General features: G+C 43.6%; 9 protein-coding genes across 9 annotated transcripts; 4 read left to right on the top strand and 5 right to left on the bottom strand.

Annotated features, from left to right (window-relative positions):
* Positions 1–4,731: 4,731 nt before the first annotated feature.
* Positions 4,732–6,819, bottom strand: LOC108088980 (signal recognition particle 54 kDa protein). The gene is made up of 2 exons (XM_017187023.2): positions 5,741–6,819; positions 4,732–5,651 (listed from the first exon to the last, which is right to left on the bottom strand). Exons 1-2 carry the CDS (start codon positions 6,656–6,658, stop codon positions 5,043–5,045), a joined length of 1,527 nt encoding a protein of 508 aa, XP_017042512.1. The 5' UTR covers positions 6,659–6,819; the 3' UTR covers positions 4,732–5,042.
* Positions 6,820–6,947: 128 nt separating this feature from the next.
* LOC108088978 (flap endonuclease GEN) lies at positions 6,948–9,583 on the top strand. The gene is made up of 5 exons (XM_017187020.1): positions 6,948–7,305; positions 7,371–7,677; positions 7,742–8,031; positions 8,086–8,253; positions 8,312–9,583. Exons 1-5 carry the CDS (start codon positions 7,148–7,150, stop codon positions 9,567–9,569), a joined length of 2,181 nt encoding a protein of 726 aa, XP_017042509.1. The 5' UTR covers positions 6,948–7,147; the 3' UTR covers positions 9,570–9,583.
* On the bottom strand, positions 9,580–13,325 carry LOC108088977 (alanine--tRNA ligase, mitochondrial). Its single transcript, XM_017187019.2, has 10 exons — positions 13,063–13,325; positions 12,826–12,999; positions 12,623–12,768; positions 12,361–12,564; positions 12,016–12,300; positions 10,969–11,960; positions 10,752–10,908; positions 10,408–10,693; positions 10,124–10,344; positions 9,580–10,068 (listed from the first exon to the last, which is right to left on the bottom strand). The coding sequence occupies exons 1-10, from the start codon at positions 13,228–13,230 to the stop codon at positions 9,663–9,665; spliced, it is 3,039 nt and encodes a 1,012-aa protein (XP_017042508.1). The 5' UTR covers positions 13,231–13,325; the 3' UTR covers positions 9,580–9,662.
* Positions 13,326–13,346: 21 nt separating this feature from the next.
* LOC108088981 (acyl-coenzyme A diphosphatase FITM2) lies at positions 13,347–15,282 on the top strand. Its single transcript, XM_017187024.1, has 3 exons — positions 13,347–13,520; positions 13,593–14,193; positions 14,251–15,282. Exons 2-3 carry the CDS (start codon positions 13,665–13,667, stop codon positions 14,985–14,987), a joined length of 1,266 nt encoding a protein of 421 aa, XP_017042513.1. The 5' UTR covers positions 13,347–13,520; positions 13,593–13,664; the 3' UTR covers positions 14,988–15,282.
* LOC108088983 (ganglioside-induced differentiation-associated protein 1) lies at positions 15,040–17,467 on the bottom strand. The gene is made up of 4 exons (XM_017187026.2): positions 17,111–17,467; positions 16,099–16,291; positions 15,863–16,042; positions 15,040–15,798 (listed from the first exon to the last, which is right to left on the bottom strand). The coding sequence occupies exons 1-4, from the start codon at positions 17,231–17,233 to the stop codon at positions 15,305–15,307; spliced, it is 990 nt and encodes a 329-aa protein (XP_017042515.1). The 5' UTR covers positions 17,234–17,467; the 3' UTR covers positions 15,040–15,304.
* Positions 17,468–17,924: 457 nt separating this feature from the next.
* Positions 17,925–19,166, top strand: LOC108088984 (dehydrogenase/reductase SDR family member 4). The gene is made up of 3 exons (XM_017187027.2): positions 17,925–18,298; positions 18,368–18,770; positions 18,828–19,166. Exons 1-3 carry the CDS (start codon positions 18,054–18,056, stop codon positions 19,131–19,133), a joined length of 954 nt encoding a protein of 317 aa, XP_017042516.1. The 5' UTR covers positions 17,925–18,053; the 3' UTR covers positions 19,134–19,166.
* LOC108088987 (charged multivesicular body protein 2b-B) lies at positions 19,131–19,996 on the bottom strand. The gene is given in 2 exon segments (XM_017187029.2): positions 19,131–19,491; positions 19,493–19,996. Coding segments are annotated over 2 exon segments (639 nt in total). The 5' UTR covers positions 19,862–19,996; the 3' UTR covers positions 19,131–19,221.
* A 171-nt stretch (positions 19,997–20,167) lies between these two features.
* On the top strand, positions 20,168–20,958 carry LOC108088985 (EKC/KEOPS complex subunit TP53RK). Its single transcript, XM_017187028.2, has one exon. It carries the CDS (start codon positions 20,256–20,258, stop codon positions 20,928–20,930), a length of 675 nt encoding a protein of 224 aa, XP_017042517.1. The 5' UTR covers positions 20,168–20,255; the 3' UTR covers positions 20,931–20,958.
* Positions 20,923–23,226, bottom strand: LOC108088979 (pentatricopeptide repeat-containing protein 1, mitochondrial). The gene is made up of 2 exons (XM_017187022.2): positions 21,314–23,226; positions 20,923–21,258 (listed from the first exon to the last, which is right to left on the bottom strand). The coding sequence occupies exons 1-2, from the start codon at positions 23,132–23,134 to the stop codon at positions 20,968–20,970; spliced, it is 2,112 nt and encodes a 703-aa protein (XP_017042511.2). The 5' UTR covers positions 23,135–23,226; the 3' UTR covers positions 20,923–20,967.
* Between the last annotated feature and the right edge of the window lie 12 nt (positions 23,227–23,238).

The raw sequence follows: 23,238 nt of genomic DNA on the forward strand, positions 1-23,238 counted from the left end.
AAATGAAATTGAACCTTTTTCAAAGCCTAGCATATTTATTTTCCCGAGACACAGGAACAAACAACAACACACTGACACACAAACACCAACACGGACACACCTATCAAGCCTAAGCATTGTATTTGTGATTTTTTCGAATGTTAATTGATTAACGAAACACGATGAGCAAAATAAGAGAAACAAGGGAAACATCAAGTAGGCGATGTGGGTGGGAGAAAGTGTGGCGATGAGAGAAGTTTTTCAGAATCTCCGTTTGAGCAAGGACACCCTCACACCACAAAAAACATTCCTGAGCAAAGTCTTTGATTTGATTTTAATATATATGTATGTGTTGAAACGATTTGATTTTCGAGTTTAGAGTTGTCAAGTCGCCTAACTGAACTATCTACATATATATTTATTATATATATACATATATAAAAACGTAAGAAACACAACGCCAAAAGTCTTCCTAAGCCTAAAACCAAAACAACAACATAATGCAAATGTTTTTTTTTTTTTTGTATTCTTACTACGATTATTTGCTTTAGACTGACTACGAACTGAAACTGTAACAATAACAACAAAGGCAGGATTGTAAACCCCTAATGAAAAAAAAAAAAACACTTACACCTGAATTCACCTCCTGAAGTTAATGCAGGCATCGGAGAAATATATATTTTGCCAAGACATTCCAGAAGCGAAAAAAAGAAAAGCGAAATTGTTTACATATAAAAATTTTGTGCAAGATGCCTGCATTTGTTGTCCTATAAAAGAAGAATCACAAATACAAGAACCACTCATTGGGAGGATATTTTTGAAAGATTTTCAATCCTGTTTTTCTCGATACAACTACAAACACACGCCCACGCACACGCATACACCTCCCCAAACTCACACAAAGTGCAATTTTCTTTCTGTAGTTTTTCATTGATTTTACTTTGTTAGCAGCAAAAACAACTTAAGCAAATTGAGAAAGCATTAAGATCTAAGTTATTTATAAATCGATGGAGGAAACGAGAAGAGCTGGGGGCGTGTCTTACCGCCCCCTCCCTAGGAAAGTGAAAATGAAATTTATGTTTTAGAGGAACGGGAACGAAGTCGAGTCGAAGCAGGAGAAGAACCTAGATTATAAGATCAAAGCCTAGTGCGTAAGTTTAGAGAATCTAAGTACAGTGTTGACAAGCTAAGAAGAACGCAGAAGCGGAAACGAGTAGCGTAGAGCGAGGCAAGAAAAGTAGCACGAAAGACGGAGACGAGTAGGACATATGATTTCTAGTTGGTAGCGAAAGGAGAAAGAATAGTTGGTTAGTTTGAGTGCAACAACACACGTGTAGCAAGTTGTAGTTTTTGTGTAGTTAGAGCGACAGTGTTGGAAAACGCCGCGTCGCACAGTTTGAGGTTAGGTTTAATTTGGAAAAATAAAGAAGGATGAAAGGATAAAAGCATGGACGTTGGAGAGGGTAAACAATAAAAATCAACCGACGAAGAGTGTTCTAATCTAAAGCTATACTGACTTTTTGTGTGTGTATTTAAATCTACTTTGACAAGAAGCCAAACTTGGAACTCGTTTGTTTTGCGTCTGTATTTTGTTTTAATTTAATGCGTTTTACTTTAGTTTTTTAACTAATTTTAAGTAGTTAATTTATTATTTGTCTTAAAATCGCCGAGACCCCAATCAAGATTCAAGATTGCTTGGGTTTCTCGCCCCTGATTGAAGACCTCTCGAAAGAGGAGCGAATCGATTAAATTTGATGCAAGTGTTGAAGTAATTTTTAAAATGCAAACAAAAAAATGTCTAGTGCGTAAAATTGAAAACTAAAAACAACAAAAATTTCAATAAAAACTAAAAAAAACAAAAACAAAAATAAATAAATATTTGGTTTGAGTGCGTTTTCCTTAGTTTAGTTTTGCGTTTTCCTTCCATGTGATTTCTTAGTAGTATAATGTTTGCTATATGTATTACCAGTTAGCTTACTAAACCCACACCAAATAGTTTTCAATAACGAATTCCTAAATTAATTGAGTACCCACTAAATTGAATTGTGTTTTAAACAGGAGGCAAACTTAGTCGTCTTAGTCGTTGTTTAGGGGCGGGCAGAGCAGAGCGTTGGAGGCGAGCGGGAGAAATAAATAAACATTTTTTAATTAAGCCAATTTAAGGAAATGATGAATATATATTTTTTTGAAACTTTTTTGACGAAACCAAGAATATAAACAAAACAAACAAAAAACCAAAAAACAAAATGAAAAAACACATAAAAGTGAGAGCGGAGCCAGAGGAATGAACGCTAGCAAATCGATGGGACAGGCAGGATGGAAAAAAAACCAGCTCATTAAATTTAAAAAATAAATAAGACAGTTTCGGTATGAGAAGAATGAAGGGAAAAGTAGTTGGAGATTAAGGGAATGGAACAGAACACGACGACAAAGGCGTAAACTAACTTTAAGTAAGCGTAAAATGCAAGCAGCTAATTAAACTTAGAAACAGAAATACTTAAATGAGAGTAATGTACATTTCGCTTGTTGCTATTTTTAAGTTTTAAATCAAAGTCTTTTAAAGAACTTTATTAATTTTCTTATTAATGATAAAAACCAAAAACCACAAAAAAATCAAGCAAAGCAAATGCGCAAACTGGTAAATTTAAATCAGAAGAAAAAAAACTACATTTCTCTTTGTAATCCTCCAGAAAACAAACTGAGGGAAAGATCGATCGATAGCATGAGGAATCCTTTTCAACTCTCTGTGTATTTTTTAAAGTATTATTTTTTGCATCAATGTGACGCTTTTAAGCATTTTTATATGGCGAAAGAATTGTATTTAAATCTCTAGTAAAAGCTAAAAGAACACGAAAAACCAACTAAAACTGACAAATGACAAGAAAAATGCGAGAAAGCGAAATCTTTGCTACAACTTTCAAATTTATACGCGTACTTTTTGTGCCCTCAACTTTAATGCAAGAGATCCTTCATGAAAAAACTGAATTGGAGATCAAGAGATAAAAGGTCAAAACCCAAATAAAAAAGAAAGAAAAAAGTTTAAAAATGAAAAATTAGTTTAAGCAAAACATTTTGCAGCTTTTGTGCTTATTTCGCTTAAGACTAGTTGAACAAGAAAACAAAAAACACAAAGTAAAAAAAAAAATTAAATCTAATTGTAAGTAAAAAAAAGAAAAGAGAATAGATCAGTATAATAGAACAGAACCGAAAGCGAGAGAATCAAGCAAAAAGCTAAGCGAGGGCAGGGTGAAAGATCCTGAGTCCGACTTAAAGCGACAGAAAGGCATTAAACCGAAAATAGCAAAAGATTTAAATGTGGACGTTGAACGATTTGAAGAACCCACAAAAGTAAAACAAGAAGAAAACGTGTCTCTTTGGTGAGAAAATGGAAAACCTAAAGAGCAAATGCTGTCATCCAAAAACCCAAAAAAAAAAAATGAAACTGAACTTTTTCTGAATCAATAAAAGACAAATTGATTTTCTGTAAGAAAACAAAAATCAAATGCATTTTTCATTCGTTTAGCTAAAGTGGTTGGGGATTCTATATGATGAAATCTCGTTTTAATGCAACTGTCACATTGGGGATGTGTGCGAGCCTACCCTTATGAAGAAGGGTTATCCTGCCATGGATGCTGTTATCCTGTCGAACCCCTTGTCCTCGTAAAATGTTTAGGCCTGTGGGGCGTGTAATGAGTTCCTCCCTTAGGCTATCTTTTCACGACACCACCCCGGCTTCATAAATAAAGTCCTTTGGCTTTTGGGGGGCGGAAGATATATGGAAGGACCCACACAACCACTCCTAGTGAGTGAGCCTATGTGTGCATGGGGAACCCACAAGGATGAACCCAAAAACGTTGACAGCAGTTCGTCCTGCTGAATTTGCTGCTATCCTGTTCGTTTGACTTGTTTGATGGTTTTATGAGTGTCAAAACTTGACAGCTTAATAGACATTTTTATGGCAGGCAATCGCCATTTCATTGTTATTGCAAGGAGTGGAATGGGGGTGTACGAAGTTTTCAGGGCAAAAAAAAAAAGAGAAGTCCCACCCCCACAGACACAGTCGAATAGCAACTTCCGAAACAAAATCAAGGGATGCTGTCAGCCCCACCAGGAAAGTTATGCCGCCGAAACGCACACTGAGAATAATCTAAAAGAGAGTTTTGGCTCTTCGCAAAAAAAACCAAGTACTTGGAGTTTTGTGTGTATTCATATTGGGATAGAGAAAAATATAGAAACCAACAATTTAAAACAAAATAAATTTCTAGCAAAATATATTTAATGGCTCTTTGCTATTTCACACTAAGGACCAATTTCTCTAAGTGCATACCCCCACTTTGATGTGTGTGTGTAGACCCTCCCCAAAAAACAACAACAACTTGTTTGTTTACTTGCCTTCCGTTATTTGGTTTTCGTATTTTCAGCGGCGTCTTTTGAGTTTTCTGGGCACCTGTTCGCGTGTTGTTTTTGTTTTAGTTGTATGCGTGACGACAACATAGATATTCATAAAGTTGAATTCTTTGTTATACGGAAATGGCCCATTGATATGTTTGAGTAAGGGAGAGGAGTTGTTCCATAAATACTTAGATTGTTATTCATCAAATGAGCAATGATTTCCAAAATGTTGTACTTATGCAATTTATATTATTGGATATATTTCTTTGCTTCACTAATTTTAACTCGGTATACAATTGACAAGGGCAGTTAAGTAAATCCGCTTTCAACCCGAATGCACGAAGTTCATTTAAAGCCAAGTTTATGTATTATTTATTTATTGTTTATATCTAGTTCAACTGCCTTACGGGTAATCTGATAGGCATGCTAGTTCCATTAGTTCGTGTACAGAAAACTGTTTAAACTATAAAAACTGACACTGTGGCTGCCAAGCCGTACAAAAACCGAATTGTTAACTGTTTGCACATCTATATAGGCTATATACGCTATATTCGCTCCCACATCGGATATCAGTTTTTGTGGTCTTGGACAAATGGAAACAATGGCTAACAAATTACGAACTACGCGGAAACAAAATTATATAAAAATCGTTAATTTTACACGGCACCTGCTCACTTGCCGCCAAAGCCGCCCATCAGGTTCCCCAGGCCGCCCAAACCGCCCGCCGCCCCCTGTTGCAGTTGCCTCATCATATTCTGGAGTCCACCAACGCCGCCCATCTGTTGCAGCATCCGGGGGTCAATCATCTTGGCCATCTGCTGGTTAAGCTTGGCCATCTGTGTGGGATTTACGTTCTTGGTCATATCACCCTGCTTAAACAGGCCCTTTACGCCGCCCATCTTCTTGACCACCGCCGCGAATTTCGTATAGTGTGCAATCAGTTCCTTGACTTCGCGCTCCAGGACGCCAGCTCCTTGGGCTACGCGAACGCTTCGGTTTGGCTGCTTGCTGAAGAGCTTGGCTCCATCACGGTTGTCCAGTTCGTTGTCTGACATACTGTCCATCATCGTCATCATCCGCTTGATGCGTGCCATCGACTCCTGTTCGCCACCCTTGGTCATAAAGTCTTGCGAGAAGCCGGGAATCATGTTCATGATCTGCGAGAACGGGCCCATCTTCATAATGTTCTGGAACTGCTCGTACATATCGCGGATAGTGAAGTGGCCGTGCTTAATTTTCTCCAAAAGCTCCTCGTTGCCATCCAGCTTCAATTCGTTCACCTGTAAAAAAATTAAGATGATCAGTATAATTCTTGCAAGGCTAAATATCCTCAGCATGGAACATATTTAAATATAGTTGTATAGCTCACCTTGTCTATCAGCCCCTCGATGTCGCCCATACCGAGCAGCTTGCTCACGAAGGGTTTCGTCTTAAAGGGCTCCAGATCGTCGATATGCTCGCCCGTGCCAATGAAGATAATGGGGGACTGCGTGGCGGCAACGGCAGAAAGAGCACCACCTCCCTTGGCATGGCCATCCAACTTGGTGATAATCACCGAACCAATGTCGACCTTATCTTTGAAAGCCTTCGCTTGAGCCTCACAAGCCTGTCCGATGGTGGCATCCATCACGAAGATGATGTTGTCGGGATTAACCGCATTCGACACGGCCAACATCTCCTCAAACAGGGATTCCTCCTGCTTGTGGCGACCTGAGGTGTCCACGATGATCATCTCGAAGCCCTCGCGTTTGAACATATCCACGCCCTCCTGAGCAATGACCACGGGATCGATTTCCGTGTAGCTGCCGTAGAAGGGAATGCGAGCCTTGGTGGCGTTCTGCTTGATCTGATCGTAGGCACCGGCACGGAAGGTATCGGCGCACACGAGGCAGGACTTCCAGTTGCGTTTTTGGTAGTGATAGGCCAGCTTGGTACAGGTTGTGGTCTTTCCGGATCCTTGAAGACCCACAAACATGATCACGTTAGCTTTTCCCTTGATGGGTTGGTAGGGCTTCACACCGGGATCGACCAGTTTGACGAGCTCCTTGAACACGGCCGACTGGATCATCCGACGTTTGTTTAGACCTCCAGCCATCTCATCGAAGTCAATGACGGCGCGGACATTCTCGCGCAGCTGCTTTACCAGCCGGATGTTCACATCGGCTTCCAGGAGGGCCGCGCAAATCTCCTTAAGCATGGAATTTAGGGCCTCCTCATTGATTACGGTCGCCTTGCTGAGCGAGTGCAGCGCCGTCGTTATCTTGCGTCCCAAATCCGCGAGAACCATCTTGCTGGTGGTGGTTGTGTGTGGTGTGGCGTACGGACTACTTTCAGTTTCTGAATTTTGTCGGGACTAAAAGTGAGAGTGCAGATAAATTATATATTTTTTGGACTTTCTTTGCCTGACACGTCGATGTGTAAGAGGAAGATATTGCTGACCACTGGAAATTCGCAGTGTGCGCGTGTGCATCTGTCAAAACAAAACAGTCTATCGGTTATCGATTGCTGGTCGCAGCGAATGGCATTTATATAAATTTGAAGAAAACTTAATATAAAAAAAACTAAAGGAAATTGATGCGATTTAAAAGCAAGCAATTATTCAAATTGTATATTCACCTTAGCAGTAAACAATAGAAAACATAAGTGTTTCTAATTTTTGGAGCTTGTTTAAAATAGCTAAATGAGGACTTAAAAAAGCTAAATTTGCATCCCTTGTAAATAGATATTTTGAATTTGTTGCGAACTTCTCGCGGTCTTAAATTTGTTCATTGGATATATGGGGGTCAAGGAGTTATGGGGAGTGCTCACACCCCACTGTGAACGAAAACCTATTAATGAACTGCGTGGCAAGAAAGTGGCCATTGATTTAGCAGGCTGGGTGTGCGAGTCCTTAAATGTTGTTGACTATTTTGTGCACCCGAGGCATCACTTAAAGTGGGTTTCAAACAACTTTAAACATTAACATTTTAATAACAGCTTTTATTATTTTCAACCTTTAGAAATCTTTTCTTTCGCACCTGTTATTTAATTTGGGAACAGGTCACTCCTGTTTTCGTTTTGGAAGGGGTCGCTCCAAAACTCAAGAGCCAAGTGATAGCCAAAAGAAATGAACTCCAATTCCGGGGAGTAAAACCTAAGAATTCTCCTGAATGTACTCAAACCCAGGCTCCCAAAGGCGACAAAGGACGAACCCGGTTCAATCATGTTCTCAAACAGTGTGAAAATCTTCTTCTCTCCATGGGAATCCAGTGCGTCCAAGGTCCTGGCGAAGCGGAGGCCTACTGCGCCTTTCTCAACAAGCATGGAGTAAGAACAGATCAATATTCCAAATTTAATTTCTAATTAAAAAAATCGTTTAATATTCTCCAAGTTGGTGGATGGCGTTATCAGTCAGGATTCGGACTGCTTTGCCTATGGAGCCCTACGAGTTTATCGCAACTTCTCAGTTTCCACCCAAGGAGCCCAAGCAGCTGCTGGCGGCGCTGTGGACATCTACGATATGAGGGACATCACCGCCCGCATGGACTTCGGTCAGCATAAAATCATTGTGATGGCTCTGCTTTGCGGATGTGACTACTGCCCCGACGGCATTGGTGGAATTGGAAAGGATGGTGTTTTAAAACTCTTCAACAAGTACAAGGACACTGAGATTCTGGAAAAGTAATTTATCAAAGAGAGAGTTTTGTTCAGGTTTCATAGCCCACCTCTTTTTAGACTAAGGAACTGGCGCAAGGAAACAGACAAATACAACGCTCTGGAAATTCGCGTGGATGATAAATCTATCTGCAGCAATTGTGGGCACATTGGGAAAACCCAGAGCCACACAAAAAGTGGTTGCAGTGTTTGTCACACCCACAGAGGCTGTGATGAAAGTCTTTGGAAGTAAGTCATTCCATAAATATAAAATTAAGGTATATGAATTTTACTATTTCTACTTTAGAGAACAGCGATTATCCATCAAGGCAGAATTAACTTTGCGCAGAAAAGCCTTGTTAGCTGAAGATTTCCCCAATGAAGAGATTATTGCCGAGTTCCTTAGTGAACCTTCTAAAATACCAACACTTAATCTTAATTGGCGGCAACCAAATCTGGTGAAATTCATCAAGCAAATAGGACACCTATTGCAATGGCCGGAGATATACTGCTTTCAAAAGTTCTTCCCCATTCTCACGCGCTGGCAGGTCCAGCAAACAAAAAAGGAGAACATCCTTATTGAGCCAATTGAAATCATTAAAAAGCGCACGGTTAAAGGCGTGGCCAGTTTGGAACTGCGCTGGCATGATCCAAGCGGCAGTTTTAAAGGTCTCATTCCTGACAACCAGATTGCCGAGTTTGAATTGGAGCATCCAAAGGGAATAGAAGAACTTTACTACACTATTGAGCCATTGGACATGCTGGAGACAGCGTATCCAGAATTGGTGTCTGCCTTCTTGAAGTCTAAGGAAAAGCCCGCCAAGAAACCCACAAGAAAGAAGAAAACTGCAGCAGAGGAAGAAGACAAGGAAAATGAGCCAAAACCAAAGCCGAAACGGGCCGTTAAAAAGAAAAAGGATGTACCTGATCAAAATCAGCCTTTATTACAACAATTTTTGAGGCGTGACAAAGAAAGTACTCCAGTCAAGAGTTCTGCTCCACAACGCCAGCAATGTTCAACTCCCATAACCAAGTTCGTGCCTTCAGACCTGGAGAGCGACTGTGATGCTGAGGTGTTCGACATGTCTGATATTGTAAATGGTATTATATCAAATCCAAATTCCAAGCCAGCACTGACCAAACACGAAGGACACCAGCTGCATTACGAATCAATGGCTGAGGATTTAAGCTTGCGAATGGCGCAAATGAGTTTGGGAAACAAAGAGGACTCTCCTCTGGAAAAAGAAAAGAAAAGAGACCTTTCACAAATCGAACAACTACCACAGAGTAAGCGGCTGTCGTTAGATGACAGCTTCGATTTACTGGTAAAGGGAGACCGAAATTTTGCCAAGACTCCAGTAGAGCGGTTCAAGCTCCAACACCGCCTAAGCGAAAAGATTCCAACTCCAGTAAAGCCTTTAGCTAATATAAGTTACTTTTTTGATCAAAGTTCCAACAATGCCGACGTCTTTGAGGAACTAATGAACTCGAGCTTGGCGCCGCAGGATCAAGAGGACAACGAAGAAGAGGAAGAAGATGAAGACCTAATATTAATTAGTGATTAAACAAATATTATACATAATAATTCTTCACATTTTAATTCTTTCAAAGGGGCAAGCTTACAGCTAGCACATTTGGAGGGTAATCACAACTAATTCCTACAGATAAAGCTTAGCGTACGAGTGTGCCTTTGACATTGCCTGATCCAGCTGTTCCTCAAAAAGGTTGCTGCTGACCCTTCGGCCCTTCATATTGCATACGGCTTGCGGATTCTGACCCTTGGGCACAGCTATCTGACCTCCAAAGGTTTCTGCGAACGATTGCAGCCATGCGGAAGCGTTAAATTGTTCTGTGATGCAGTTTGCTGGTACACAGCAGCGCGCCTTGACCACGCTATCACACATGCTGATCACAAGAACTGGGCGATCCTGGCAGAGTTTGGTGGCCCGTTGCAGAGGAATCTCCTCCACAAGAGCGGAGCTGGTGATATAGTGCAGGATGAAGGGGTGAGTATCCAGAGGCTTTTCCTGCAGCAGGTTCCGCATCTCCACATCCACAAATTCCCTGGAAATATCGTGGTTAAAAATATGTAAATTAGTAATTGTTAAGCCACACTTACTTCAGGGTTGTGCGAGAAGAATCTTTGATTCTTTTTAGCATCTCGGTGATGCGCTCCAGCGTATCCATCTTAAACGCGTATGGCAGCTTAATGTCCGTGTGCAGCATGTTGTGACGAATTGTCTGCAGTTCCCCCTCAGTTGCATTTGTGAGTTTATTAGTTTGAAACTGTTTCTCGAGAAGATCCACGCGATGGCGAAGCAAGGCAGCAGTTTTTAGCACCTAAACAGAAAATAGCGAAATGTGTGGATCGTCATTTTAAAGGCAGATGTTATAACTACTCACATTTTCCGCCGCCTGGCCAGCCACAGCGGTGAAGGAGAATCTCGCTCGGTTTGTCTGCTTTAAATTGACAATGCAGAAGCAGGATAGTTCACTGGTATTGGTTGCATGGGTGCCACAGCACAGCTCCTTAGAGCTAAGATGCAGTTCGGGGCTATTCACGTTGACCAGACGCAATCCCTGCTCTGGATAGACCTCTCCGGGCACCATGGTGATGTCATTTTGTTGGAGGACTTCTGCGGCACTCAGCAACTCAACGTTAACCGGCGTGGAAGAGCAGATGATGCGACTGAGTTACAAAAAAATCAGTTATATGTAGCAACGTTTGTGTTTAAGATGTTACTCACTTGATCAGATCTTCGATGAGCTGTACATCGGTTTTCTGGATGCGTTTTCCTAGAAGACCCACTTCCAGTTTGCACTGATCACTGGTCACTGAGCTTGACACCTGGTAGGTCACCTTCTTAAAGAGTGAACGGATGGCAGCGTTTAGCAGATGGGTGGCTAAAAAGCATAAGGTTTTTTTTTAGGAAATGTATAACTTCTGACATCCTTCCATCTCACCTGTATGATGACACGTGTTTAATTGTCTCTGCTGGGCATCCACCTGCAGTTCCACTTCGTCTCCGATTGCCAACTCAAAAGCATCCGAGGGACTGGATAATTTACAGACATGAACCACACAGTCGTTGAGATGTTTTACACAGACCACGTTCAGTAAATGAGGATTCTCTGGCTGATGGTGATTTTTCACAAGTATCTTTCCACCATCCGATTGTTGACCTCCGGATTCATAATAGAAGTTGCTAGCTGTAGTGACAATTGAAATAAGATCGGTTGAGGGAGCCTGTATGCGACTGCCTTGGGTTCGTGACACTTCCGCATCGTTGAGGAGCATTCCCTGTACTCGAGTCTTAAGAGGAGGTATCTGGTACGAATCACTCTCCTTGTCGAAGGAGTAGGCATATTTGTGACTGTTGTCGGTGGGTTTCAGACGTTTTGTTAACTTAGCCTGAGCCTCGCCAATGCGTTGTTCATTAGCCAAGTCGCAAGGAGATCCCTCGATCTCTTTCTGGATGCCCTTGGCTTTCATCTTGGCCAGACTGATCTCCGCCCTGTACCGCTCCAGATCACAATTCATGTTCTCCAATTCAGCCAGCTTGAGGAAGCTCTCTTCAGTAAGCCCATAGGTGTCCGTTAACTTGTAAAGGAAGTCCCCTGGAATTGTGTTGTTGGAAAACTTGCAGCGTTGCACTTGAAACTCTCGGTAGGCGGGCACGAATCCTGGACACTCCATTAAATCAATATCGTCCAGATTGGGAAACTCGGTAAGGACCTCAGCAAACGCTTTGGAAGAACTTTCTCTTAGATTTTTGTACACCTCTTGCTCGTGGTTAATTAAGTCGATGACTGCCTGTTGTTTGGCTGACATCTCGGGATAAGCCTCCCCAAGAGTCTCCACCACAATGGGAACTAGTTGGGTCAGCAACTTTTCATGGGCAAAAACATGCTCCGAAATGTTAAGAGCTTTGCGCAGCACACGCCGCAGTTTTTGACTGAAACGAGAATGCCATTAGTAAAGTATTTAGTAGAGCTACACAGTAAGCTTACTTCTGATCAGGAAGCATTCCATCAGCCAAACAGGCAGTAATCATACGTGCATGATCGGCGAGTATTCTGTAGCTGGTGTCCAACAGTGCTGAATTTGCTCCATCCGGAAAACTTCCACTGTAAACCGGAGCCTTAGCCTCTTGTTGGATGCCATCAAATATCGGCGTGAACAAATCGGTATCATAGTTGGAAGTCTTGTTTTGGAGCACCGCAGTTAAACGCTCAAAACCCATTCCGGTGTCAACATGATGGGCGGGTAGTTGAGATATGCTGCCATCCGCGTGTCTAAAATTACATAAAAATATTTTAGTTAGAATTACATTGCATTTAAATTCAAATTCCCACCGATTGTACTGTATAAAAACAAGATTCCACAGCTCTGTGAGATCGGAGCGACCAGCGTTTACTAATTTAGCTCTTTGCTCCACGCTTCCAAGATCTGGACGATGATCTATATGGATCTCAGTGCAAGGGCCACATGGTCCAGTGGCTCCCATTTCCCAAAAGTTGTCTGCGCAGCCAAATGGTAAAATCCGCGAGGAGGGAAAACTGCAGTGAATGAATTTTTATTATAAAAATTGACCTGTGCTTATGTAAGAGTTTATACCCCAAGCTTCTCCAGATCTCAAAGCACTCCAGATCAGCTTGTATACCCAGCACCTTATCGCCAGCAAAGTAGGTTACATATAGGCGACCTGGATCGATATTGTAGGGTCCGCGGAGCAGTTCCAAAGCCATGGCACAAGCCTCCCGCTTAAAAATATAAGGAAAATGATTTTGCGAAAATAGAAAGCAATAATGGAAACCCACCTTGAAGTAATCCCCGAACGACCAATTTCCCAGCATCTCAAAGAAAGTGTGATGATACCCATCTGTGCCGACGACGGATAGGTCATTGTGTTTCCCACCAACACGGACGCACTTTTGGGAATTGACCACCCGTTTGTAGGGCGCTTCTGCTGTACCCAGGAATACCGATTTAAACTGGAATAGAAACCGTGGAATTAACAAGCAAACAATGGCATTTAGTTTTCCCTGTTACCTCACCTGATTCATGCCCGCGTTAACGAAAGCCACCGTGGGGTCACAAAAAGGCACCACCGGGCTGGAGCGGACGAACTTGTGCCCATGGTTCAGAGTGAAGTGGTCCAGGAACGTCTTCCGAATCTCGCGCGCTGTCAGCACGCGCTGCAGCTGTTTGGCCGAGTTGTACATGCCGCAGTTTAATTAAAACCGGCAATTAAAATCTCTCGGCAGAAATCTGAGTCCGAACAGCTGATAGACTAGCCGTTCACCACGAACCTAAAAAAAATATACCATTCGCCGTGCAACGCCTTCAGCCGTGCAGCTGTTCTATTTTTTACAGGCGCAACACGTATATTTTGGCCATAATAAAAAGTTCTAAATTAACATAGAACATCCAGAAAAATTAGTTAAGCTGGATACAAATTACCTAAATTAAGCTGGTAAATTTGTGTGACAGATTTTTGACCGGAACAACCACGGTATGTTTGCATATCAAGCGCTGAACTTTGACACCCACAGCTCTTCCGCTTTCACTTTCACTCTTCTTGCAGTATAACCAAAAACGGCAGAAAACAACGCAGTTCTCAACTGGCTTACTTTGAACCCTCGAACCAAGTCCAGCAATGGCTACAAAAAGGCGACCCCTGCGGCCCAATTTAGGCGGTACTCCAGGAAGCTCCTCCTCCGGCTCCAATATGAACTTCAGACCTGGAGGACCTGATATCACCCGTGCGGAGGCCCGAGGAACGAGACCCACGGCGGCACCAACTAGTATCCGCGAGATCCTGGTCATGGGAGTGATCCACCTGTGCAAGAAGACCATATTCTTTAACACGGACCTCAAGGTGGCTTTGTATTTGGGCAGTCTTTTTGTGCTCTCCGTGATTGGGGACTTTGTGCCCTTCCCAAAGACCTACTTTGCAAGATCGGACAACTTGTTCAACCAGTACTTCGTAAAAGTGGGTTGGGGTTGGACCTTACTTTTTGTAGTTCCATTCTTGGTTCTCTCTGCCTATACGATCACTTGTGGAGACCACAAACGAATGCTGCGACACCATTTCCCCCGCATAGTCATAGCCACCTTCTTTTGGTTTTTCTGGACGAAGCTATTTAACGTAGTTGAAAGCTCTTATGGTCGCTGCACAACAAAAGGTGTGTTTGAGAAAATCCTATAAGGAAATTTTTAATACCCAATCTTTGTAATTCCAGGTTTTGTGAGCAAATCAAGCTGTCTGAAAGCGGGACACTTGTGGAAGGGCTTCGACATATCCGGACATGCGTTTATACTGATTCACTCCAGCCTGGTGCTGATTGAGGAGGCGCGTCCCATCATCCGTTGGGAGACCATCAAGGAGCACATTCGCAACGAGCGTCATAATCGCAGTGCGTCCGAAAACTCGGGCACGAATCCCTTGAGGACCTTGAATGAGGAGCAGATGCGCAGTCTGCAATTTTTGTACAAGCGCCTGACGCCCATCATCCGCACCTTGTTCATCGGCATGGCGGCCCTGCAACTGCTGTGGGACATAATGCTGGTGGGCACTATGCTGTACTACCACCGTATGATCGAGAAGGTGATCAGTGGCATTATTGCCATACTCACCTGGTACTTTACCTACCGATTCTGGTATCCCACGCCGGGTTTGCTCCCAGAGGCGCCAGGAAGTGGAAGCTTCAGTTACCAACGCGAAATTCCTACCTTCCCGTTCAAGCGTCCCTCGCATTTAGCAACGGGTGCCGCCACAAGCTCGGGATCTAGTAGCTCGCGGACAAACCTTAATGGCAAGACAGGAACTACGGGCGTTCGGCCGGATCAACAGATGCCTACTTTCATGGGAATGCCGCTGTTCACCACCCCGAAGGCGGCCAGTGCCGCCGCTAGTTTCCTACAGGCCGAGCAGCAAAAGCGGGACAGGGAACGCGAGCAACAGACGCTGGAGAGCTGAGCCCTGCGAAGATTTGCTTGGCAGAGCCATTATGCATAGCAGGAATTGATAATTAGGTGACGGATTGGAATTTATACCAAATTTTTTGTATATTCAACGACGATGAAATGATGAACCAATGACATTTTCAAGCAGCCGAGGCTGGCACTGGATCGCGTTCTGCTCCTCATCCTCCTCCTTTTTCGCTTCTTACCATGACCACCCGCATCCTTCATCAGCAGTGCGTAGCTTTAAGCGTTCTTATGTTCGTGTTTATATGTGCCCAACTTTAACAGTAAAAGGATTTGTTAACAAAGTCTGGTGTTCCGATCCTCCGCTCACTTGTGCGCGAAGGCGGCAAACATGGCCATACCCAGGAAGCCGGCTCCTGCTCCTAGTTTGTAATTGCCCGGCGTCCGCATCCACATCTCGCGCAGTATGGCAAAGTTGCTCGGCTGCAGGCGGTGGAAGGATTCGCGTTGTCGGAAACGCAGGAAGTAGGCCTCCACCTGGGGAAGTTTGCCAAAGGCCCAGAACTGGTTCTCGAAACCCAGTTGATAGAGCCGGTGGAGCAGAAGTCCCAGTGAGATATCTGCCACGGTGAGCTCATCGCCGGTGAGCCATTCGCTGCGCGGCGCTTGAGCGGAGAGTTCCTGCTCCACATAAAGCAGAAAGTGGCGCACAGCATCCAATACTTTCTGGAATTCCTCGCGGGAGGAGGCTAGTTCATGTCGCCGCAGTTGGATGTCTAGCTTGTGCTGCAGCGCTGCCTTGTTGCTTGCCTGATCATCAACGGAGCGGCGCAGTAGGTCCAACACCTTGCCATTATTTTCTGCGGGGAGTATGAATTTTAGGCTAATTTTCATAGGTTAAATGATGGCTAAGGATTAACTTACTCAGACAGGACTGGCGTACAGGTCCAATGAAAGGCGCCTTGGGTACCAGCTTCAGATCATCGTGGATAAAGGAGCCCAGACTAAGAGTTCCCACTGGCAAGCGACTAATTGCTTGTTCGTACACCAAAATCTGATCGAACTCCTTGGAGTTGTGCGGGGGTTTAAGCGGACGATAAGCGCCTGTAAAAAGTTAGTTTAGTTAATAAGACTTTTCAAAGTACTTAGTGATCACTTACCTCCTCGGTACTTGCTCTCGACATAGTTGATTATATGCGTCGAATTAGGAATAACAAAAGCCCCGTCTTGGAGCACTGGAACATCGCCCTTTGGATTGAGGTTTAGGAACCAGTTGGAGTACTGCTCTCCGTTGCACAGATCAACCACATATGGAAAAAAGTCGATTTTCTTCTCGTAGAAAACCATGAGAACCTGTGAATGTAGGTTAAAGATAATTCTTAAAATACTTTATAAGATTGGTGAATCAACAAAAGGGGAATTTTTATAAATTTAAAACTAAACGAAACAACATACACTAGATGTTCCCTGTAAAATCCAAATCAAAAGAAATTATATTTTTTATAAATATCTTGAAAAACAAAGAGGTTTTAATAAAGTTAAATTTATTTGCTTGTCAAACTGATGTCAAAAATGGTTAAAAATGGACTTGTTGAAAATTCATTCATTCAAAATTAATAACTAACTAATGATGCAGCTCAAGGGTATAAAAAGGTTTAATTATTTCGCTTCAGTTGTTATTGTACGCTCTGCTACTGTATATTCTCGTTCGTAGGTTTGTTTACTTTCGCATTTATATTATTTTGTTTTTTCCACTCAATCCGCCTCATTAGCACCTGCAGTAGCTAAATAAATAGTGTATAAATCTAACCTATGCTGTCATGATCTATACACCAGTCCAATTTCTAGCGACTCCAATAAATAAATAGTGTATAAATCTAACCTATGCTGTCATGATCTATAGACCAGCCCAATTTCTAACGACTCCACTTCATTTCCGACATGCCACTCGCCAAGTCATGCTCCATTGCTCCCGAGAATTGAGAGATTTAATAAAGATCGTGGGTGGAGAACCTTCACAGCGGGGGCACCCCATTATTTCATCAAAAAAAAAACACTATGATGACTCCAACTGACGATGATTAGTTTTGTAATTTCGCGGCATTAGCTGATGGATCGGGTAGGGCAAATAATTTTTTTTTTGAAGATCACATGATTAGAGCGGTTACTAACTTTTTGCGCATGGAAGTTGTACGGATGGAAGAAGAGCACCGGTTTGTTGTCCGGGAGATCGGGAGCCTTGAAATCCTGAACAGAAGGAGGGATGGCCTCAATCTCTTTGGCTTGGTCACTCATTTTATTTTTTGGTTATTTATATAATATTATTTTATTAAAATTTTATTTTATAATTTTTTTTATAATTATCACTAGTTTGTCGTTTAGGTTTGCACTAGCATAGGGCTTTTCGTATATCACATGCCCTGGCAAAGCCGTTAGCGCGTGCGGCACTGAATCGGGGAGCCGGAGACGAACTTGAGGACAAGAAGCGACTACGGGAAACTGGTACTACTTCCGCCGACGACTACGACTATAATGAAATGAGATCCGCCGGTTGCTGAAGCTAAAGCCGCTCCGACCTCTTCCCAATTCGCACATTTAGCTGTTTGTTCTACAGTCTACGTATACGTATATGCTTTGGAATCAGAAAAACTTTATTATGTCAAGCGGTTCTCTTTTACTTTGCGATTTTGTTTGTCGTACTTATTTATCTTTGTTTATATTATTACGAAACGTAGCGTTTATCTTTTATTTGGAGATTTTCTTTTCAAAAAGTCTTATCTGCCAATGACTGAGGATTCAGTGAGTGTTTTAAAGTGGAACATTAATTGAACCCATTGAATTAGTTTAATTTATATTTTAAGAAATGATAATCATAATAATGTTGGTTTGTGGTTTGGTGGTTTGCTTAGTAAGCAAAAGCAAATATAACTTTCAAACTTTTTAAATTTGGCGCCAATGACATAATAAGCTTTTTTTACTGCTGTGAATGGCAAGCCGCGTGAAAGAGGAAGAATCGGTAAACCAATTGGAGATTTGCGCGCACAGCAAAAAAATTAGGAAAATCAATTGTTTGGCAAGAAATCCTTAGATCCTTATTGCAATTTTAGCTTAAAAAATGCTAAGTTGGGGTAAACAACTGGTGGTCAGGGCGCCAAAGATCCGTTGGACTGCTTGCGCTGTGAGTGGAAGTGGTCAAAGTTCAAGTCTCGATCAAAACAGCAACAATTACAGCCCAAACCTTGTTGGCCCTAATCTTAATCAATGCCACAAACGCTTGTCCAGCACTAGTCAAAGTTCGAACGTGAGTCCAATGAAGCGTTTAGCCGGAAAAGTTGCCGTGGTCACCGCCTCCACAGATGGGTAAGGGGTCAAAGGACACTTAATAGTATTTTTCTATTTTCCCAATTCATCCCGATCGATGCATTTCAGCATTGGCTTTGCTATTGCCAAACGATTGGCCGAAGATGGTGCTTCGGTAGTCATCAGCAGCCGAAAGCAAAAGAACGTGGACTCTGCTCTAGCGGAGCTGCGCAAATTGAACCTTAATGTGCACGGACTCAAGTGCCATGTTAGTGAGCCGCAGGACCGCAAGCAGCTCTTCGAGGAAACTATCAGCAAGTTTGGCAAGCTCAATATCCTAGTCAGTAACGCCGCCACTAATCCTGCGGTGGGTGGAGTCCTTGAGTGCGACGAAAAGGTCTGGGACAAGATCTTCGATGTGAATGTAAAGAGTTCTTATCTACTGGCCAAAGAGGCACTACCTTTGCTCCGTCAGCAAAAAGATTCCAGCATTGTTTTCGTCTCCTCCATTGCGGGCTATGATGCTTTCGAGGTTTGTTTCCTTATCAGTGGTTCAGTGGTTAAATGCTTATCAGTTTTAATCTTGTAGCTTCTTGGAGCTTACTCCGTAAGCAAAACAGCACTTATTGGTTTGACCAAGGCTGCCGCTAAGGATCTGGCGCCGGAGGGCATTCGCGTCAATTGCCTGGCCCCAGGAGTCATCAGGACCAAGTTCTCCAAAGCTCTTTATGAGAATGAATCGGCCAACGAAGCTGCTTTAAGCAAAATCCCCATGGGTCGCCTGGGCACCAGTGAAGAAATGGCTGGCGTAGTATCCTTTTTGGTATCCGAAGATGCGGGCTACATAACAGGGGAATCTATTGTGGCCGGCGGCGGAATGACTGCGCGTTTGTAAGCGGTGTACATAAATATATTTCCTTACATCCTATGGATAACAGCGGTGTTCACAGTAGTTACAAAATAGAATAGCAAAAGTCAAAGGACTAAGAGGATCGCAGCTTGGCCAACTGGTCGGCAATGTCCTTTTCGGTACGTTTGCCGCTTGTTTCGAAGTCTGAGGTTCCCGTGGCCGGGATGCTGGACATCTTGCCGGAGATTTCGATGCCGATCTCGTCGAGAACTTTGTTGACAACGGCATTGGACTCCTCCTCGTCGCCTGATTCGTTAAGCATATCGTCCAATGTGTCGTTAATCATCTCGTCCGTCATCTCCATCTTCATGTTGGCCGCCTGGAACTGGCGAACGGTTTCCCCCAATGGCCTCCGGTCGCATAACCTTGTTCATTTCGCCCATCGTCTTGGCAGTGGTACCCATAGCTTCGCTTAGAGCAATATTGGCGCCCATGTTTTTGTTTTGGTAGCCAATGGACTGGATTTTTCCGGCAGCTGCGTAGGTGCGCGACTTCTGCTTCCTGATCTCCACTAGCTGTTTGGCCAAGATGCGGCAGGCATCGTTGTTCCCAGCAGCGGCATTGCGACGGATTTCTAGCTCCAGCTTGCGCTCCTCCTCCTCCATTTTCCTGCGCTCTCGTTCGATGTCCCTGGTGGCCTTACGCAGAGATCGATCGTTCTCCCGCTGTTGCTCCTTTACGGTGGGCTTCTTTCCGAAAAGATTGTTGAACATTTTGGAATTTTGTGCGAGTTCAGACTTAGTTTTCTGACTTCTACTACTGTTGTGGTGGTTTTTCCTGAAGATGAATCACTCGGAGATTGGATTGGCGCATTAGGAGTAAACATAAAAAGGCAAACAGCTGACAGCTGTTCTGAACGCGTTTCATTGTGAATGTTTATTAGGGAGATGGACAAAGTTTAAAACTCGTTTATGGAAAAAATATAAAACATTTCTTTAATTACATAGCTAATTTTCCGTTATTTTATTCTTTTATATAAAAAGAAAAACAAATTAAAAGTTTATTTAAAAAAGTTAAACCTATGATTTTTTTTACCTACGCCCCTGAGTGGGGTTGCCACTTTTTGATTCGCACTAAAGAGCCGGCTTGTTTTTAACCGAATCGAAAATGTCTTTGGAAATCCTTAAACAAGGCGCCGAGGGGCGTCTGTATTTGGGCGATTTCAAAGGAGAAGCCTGCCTGATCAAGGAGCGGTTCGTGAAAAAGTACCGCCACCCGGAACTGGACACCCAGATCACGCGGCAGCGCATGAAAGCTGAGGCAAAAGCGGCCGGACGATGCCTGGACGCCGGAATTTTGGCCCCGAGGATCCTCCACTCGGACCTCAACAACCACAAGCTCTATATGGAGTACTTTGACAAAGCAAAGACAGCCAAGCAATTTATTCAAGATATAGTAACCAGCCATTCAGAGTCAGAGTCGCAGAAATCCTTGCAAGAATTATGCACGAGAATCGGAAAGATCATTGGCAAAATGCACTGCCATCATATCATACACGGTGATCTAACCACTTCAAACATCCTCATCAATCCAAAAGGGGGTGATTATGATGTGATATTCATCGACTTCGGATTAAGCCACTACAACCAGGCCACCGAGGACAAGGGCGTGGATTTGTATGTCCTAGAACGGGCGCTGCTAAGTACGCACAGCGAGCAACCTTACTTATTTGAGCATATTCTTAACGCTTATCGTTATGAATGCGGAAAGGATGTGGGAGCCGTTCTAACCAAGTTCGAGGAGGTAAGAGCCCGAGGACGCAAACGGACTATGATTGGTTAACAAATAATAAACTTTAATATGAGTTACATTGTTAAACTTATTCTATTCTCTTTAGAGGCTCTCTGGGAGGGTCATCCTGAAGTTTGTCTATATTAATCTTCTTGATGTATTTTCGCAATTTGGTCTTGCGTTTAAGCTGCTCGTGCTTGAGTGGTTCCAATCCCTCGACGGGAGGCACTTTGTATTTCTCATATGGACGCTCCTTTACCTTGGCGATGGCATCTTCCAGCTTTAGGCCAGCCAATCCCAGCTCCTCGTAGTACAGGCGGTATTTATCACAGAATTTAGAGTGTCCCTTTTTGAAGGAGACTGTCTTGGTCGAGGGGTGCTGCAGGAGATATGTATTATGAATTTAGCTAGAGGAAACAAATGTCTAAACTCACCCTGGCATCAATGGCCCTAGCACATCCCCTGTGAAAGTTGTGCAGATGGCGAAGGAAGGTTTCGTTGGGCTTAATTCCCTCCTCTAAGCTCAACTGAATGATCGCGTTAATGTAGCCGAAGGATTTGTTGGCGCATCCCTGCCGCAGCATGGCGCCAAGAATGGGCATGTTCATCTTTATGCCCGCCACCTTCATCTGTTCCAGCAGTTCCCTAGCCTCTTCCTGGGTCCGACATCCCAAAGCGAGGACACCATAGGTGACGATATCTGGCCGCAAGCCTGCTGTGCGAATCATAGAGAGCACCTCTCGCGCGCTCTCATAATCGAAACGCATCGATCGCTTCTTAATCAGTATGTTGAAAAAGTCAATGTCCGCCTTAAGTCCAATTTTGCGCACAAAAGTGAGCAACTGCTTTTCTGCTGCGTTTGTAGGCGGTATTACCTCCAACATAGTAGTAAACGTTTCAATGTCAGGTGTGATTTTATGCTGTTTCATGTGTTCTAGAAAACCTGTAAGCCCACCGAGAAGCAAAAATCGCTCGTGGGGACGTGTAACCTCCTCCAATGCCACCAAACTTCCCAAATGAGGCCGTGCAAGCAAAAGATTGGGTAGCTCCAGCTCACTTGCTGATGTGGACACCTCGATTTGGGCAGGCAACGAAGTGGAGCTTGAAGATATACTGGGTAAATCACCTTTCACGCCGTCCTCCAACTGCAGAACAGGATTTTGCCTAGCTGCTGCAGGGGCAATTTGATCGAGAACTTCGCGCATCGATTCCAAATCACCAAAGCCACAATCTCTGACACATCTCAGCATTGCATTGAAGCTGTAGTAGTCTGGGTTTACTCCCCGCTGCAACATTTTGTGCCAGGTAAGCAGGGCATGTCGAAAGCCATGCTCCGAGTTGCTGGCACACGCCTGCAGAAGAAAGTTAAATGTATCGGCGTTCAGCTCAAGCTGCCTTTCCATCATCTCGTCAGCCAGCATGTAGGCGGTGTCCACATCGCCACATCTTCCATAGGCCTTGATCATTGCATTGTAGTTCTTAACATTCGGTTCGTAGCCCTTTTCCAACATGTTCTCCCGCACGATCTGGGCCTTAGCCAAGCCATCACTTAAAGATGGAGCATTGGCGCAGGCGTTAAAAAGCGAGGTGTAGGTTCCGCCAGTCACTTGGAGGCCCCGTTGACGCATTTTGGTGTACAGGGAAAATGCCTTGCGGGTGTAGCCCGCTTTGGCGCAACCGCTGATCAACAGATTGTATATGTACTTGTCGGGCTTCACGCGATCCTCCCGTAGCATTCTTTGTTCCAGAACGGCAATGGCTTCATTCAAGCGGTTTGCCTTTAGATAATCCTTAATTTGCCGAGCGTACTCAACAGTTTGAAGTTTTTTTGTGTGTCTCGTGGGATTGCTAATAAACTCCTCTTCTTCCACGTCTCCAGGATCGTTAGTTTCACTTATCTTGGCATCTCCAAAGGTATCTGGATCCCCAAAGTCCTGCGCCTTTTTAGAAGTTTCTTTTTTTGGTTTTTTTTCTGGTCGAAATTTGTTGCGGGCTCTGGGCGCAACTGTGGCGGGTTCTTCTATGAGTTCTTCCCGAAAAGGGTTTTGGTTTCTGTTAGCCTCTCTTTTGGTCTGCAGACCGGCTTCCTGGTCCGTAATCCTCACGTGCACTAGACGATTTTGTGCCGACGACCAAGACGCAGGATGAATAGCTGGCCAATCAATGTTATGGCCACTAAAACCTCTCCTGGTAGCATTTAATTGCAAGCCGCGCATGTGCGATGCCATCGCTCGGTTAAGCAACCGCAGAGCCATGATTTTTTTTTGTAATTTTCTGTGATTTTTATGTAATTAAAAAAAAATATTTCAAACGTGCTACCCGCGGCGGTGTAAATAAAGAAACAGCTGGGGAGTGGTGA

The sequence above is a fragment of the Drosophila ficusphila genome, unplaced genomic scaffold (assembly GCF_018152265.1).
Source record: "Drosophila ficusphila isolate 14025-0441.05 unplaced genomic scaffold, ASM1815226v1 contig_106, whole genome shotgun sequence".
Classification (NCBI taxonomy): domain Eukaryota; kingdom Metazoa; phylum Arthropoda; class Insecta; order Diptera; family Drosophilidae; genus Drosophila; species Drosophila ficusphila.

What these genes read in the sequence shown, in the direction of transcription:
- LOC108088981 (XM_017187024.1), top strand. Translation starts at nt 13,665, where the DNA reads ATGGCTACAAAAAGGCGACCCCTGCGGCCCAATTTAGGCGGTACTCCA. An exon ending in TGGTCGCTGCACAACAAAAG is followed by an intron (nt 14,194 to 14,250) that starts GTGTGTTTGAGA and finishes TTGTAATTCCAG; the next exon opens with GTTTTGTGAGCAAATCAAGC.
- LOC108088983 (XM_017187026.2), bottom strand. Translation starts at nt 17,233, where the DNA reads ATGAGTGACCAAGCCAAAGAGATTGAGGCCATCCCTCCTTCTGTTCAG. An exon ending in ACAACTTCCATGCGCAAAAA is followed by an intron (nt 16,292 to 17,110) that starts GTTAGTAACCGC and finishes CTACATTCACAG; the next exon opens with GTTCTCATGGTTTTCTACGA. An exon ending in TGTACGCCAGTCCTGTCTGA is followed by an intron (nt 15,799 to 15,862) that starts GTAAGTTAATCC and finishes TACTCCCCGCAG; the next exon opens with AAAATAATGGCAAGGTGTTG.
- LOC108088984 (XM_017187027.2), top strand. Translation starts at nt 18,054, where the DNA reads ATGCTAAGTTGGGGTAAACAACTGGTGGTCAGGGCGCCAAAGATCCGT. An exon ending in GTCACCGCCTCCACAGATGG is followed by an intron (nt 18,299 to 18,367) that starts GTAAGGGGTCAA and finishes GATGCATTTCAG; the next exon opens with CATTGGCTTTGCTATTGCCA. An exon ending in CGGGCTATGATGCTTTCGAG is followed by an intron (nt 18,771 to 18,827) that starts GTTTGTTTCCTT and finishes TTAATCTTGTAG; the next exon opens with CTTCTTGGAGCTTACTCCGT.
- LOC108088979 (XM_017187022.2), bottom strand. Translation starts at nt 23,134, where the DNA reads ATGGCTCTGCGGTTGCTTAACCGAGCGATGGCATCGCACATGCGCGGC. An exon ending in CTAGGGCCATTGATGCCAGG is followed by an intron (nt 21,259 to 21,313) that starts GTGAGTTTAGAC and finishes TATCTCCTGCAG; the next exon opens with CACCCCTCGACCAAGACAGT.
- LOC108088978 (XM_017187020.1), top strand. Translation starts at nt 7,148, where the DNA reads ATGGGGGTCAAGGAGTTATGGGGAGTGCTCACACCCCACTGTGAACGA. An exon ending in CCTTTCTCAACAAGCATGGA is followed by an intron (nt 7,678 to 7,741) that starts GTAAGAACAGAT and finishes ATATTCTCCAAG; the next exon opens with TTGGTGGATGGCGTTATCAG. An exon ending in GACACTGAGATTCTGGAAAA is followed by an intron (nt 8,032 to 8,085) that starts GTAATTTATCAA and finishes ACCTCTTTTTAG; the next exon opens with ACTAAGGAACTGGCGCAAGG.
- LOC108088977 (XM_017187019.2), bottom strand. Translation starts at nt 13,230, where the DNA reads ATGTACAACTCGGCCAAACAGCTGCAGCGCGTGCTGACAGCGCGCGAG. An exon ending in CGTTCGGGGATTACTTCAAG is followed by an intron (nt 12,769 to 12,825) that starts GTGGGTTTCCAT and finishes TATATTTTTAAG; the next exon opens with CGGGAGGCTTGTGCCATGGC. An exon ending in GAGATCTGGAGAAGCTTGGG is followed by an intron (nt 12,565 to 12,622) that starts GTATAAACTCTT and finishes CATTCACTGCAG; the next exon opens with TTTTCCCTCCTCGCGGATTT.
- LOC108088985 (XM_017187028.2), top strand. Translation starts at nt 20,256, where the DNA reads ATGTCTTTGGAAATCCTTAAACAAGGCGCCGAGGGGCGTCTGTATTTG.
- LOC108088980 (XM_017187023.2), bottom strand. Translation starts at nt 6,658, where the DNA reads ATGGTTCTCGCGGATTTGGGACGCAAGATAACGACGGCGCTGCACTCG. An exon ending in TCGAGGGGCTGATAGACAAG is followed by an intron (nt 5,652 to 5,740) that starts GTGAGCTATACA and finishes ATTTTTTTACAG; the next exon opens with GTGAACGAATTGAAGCTGGA.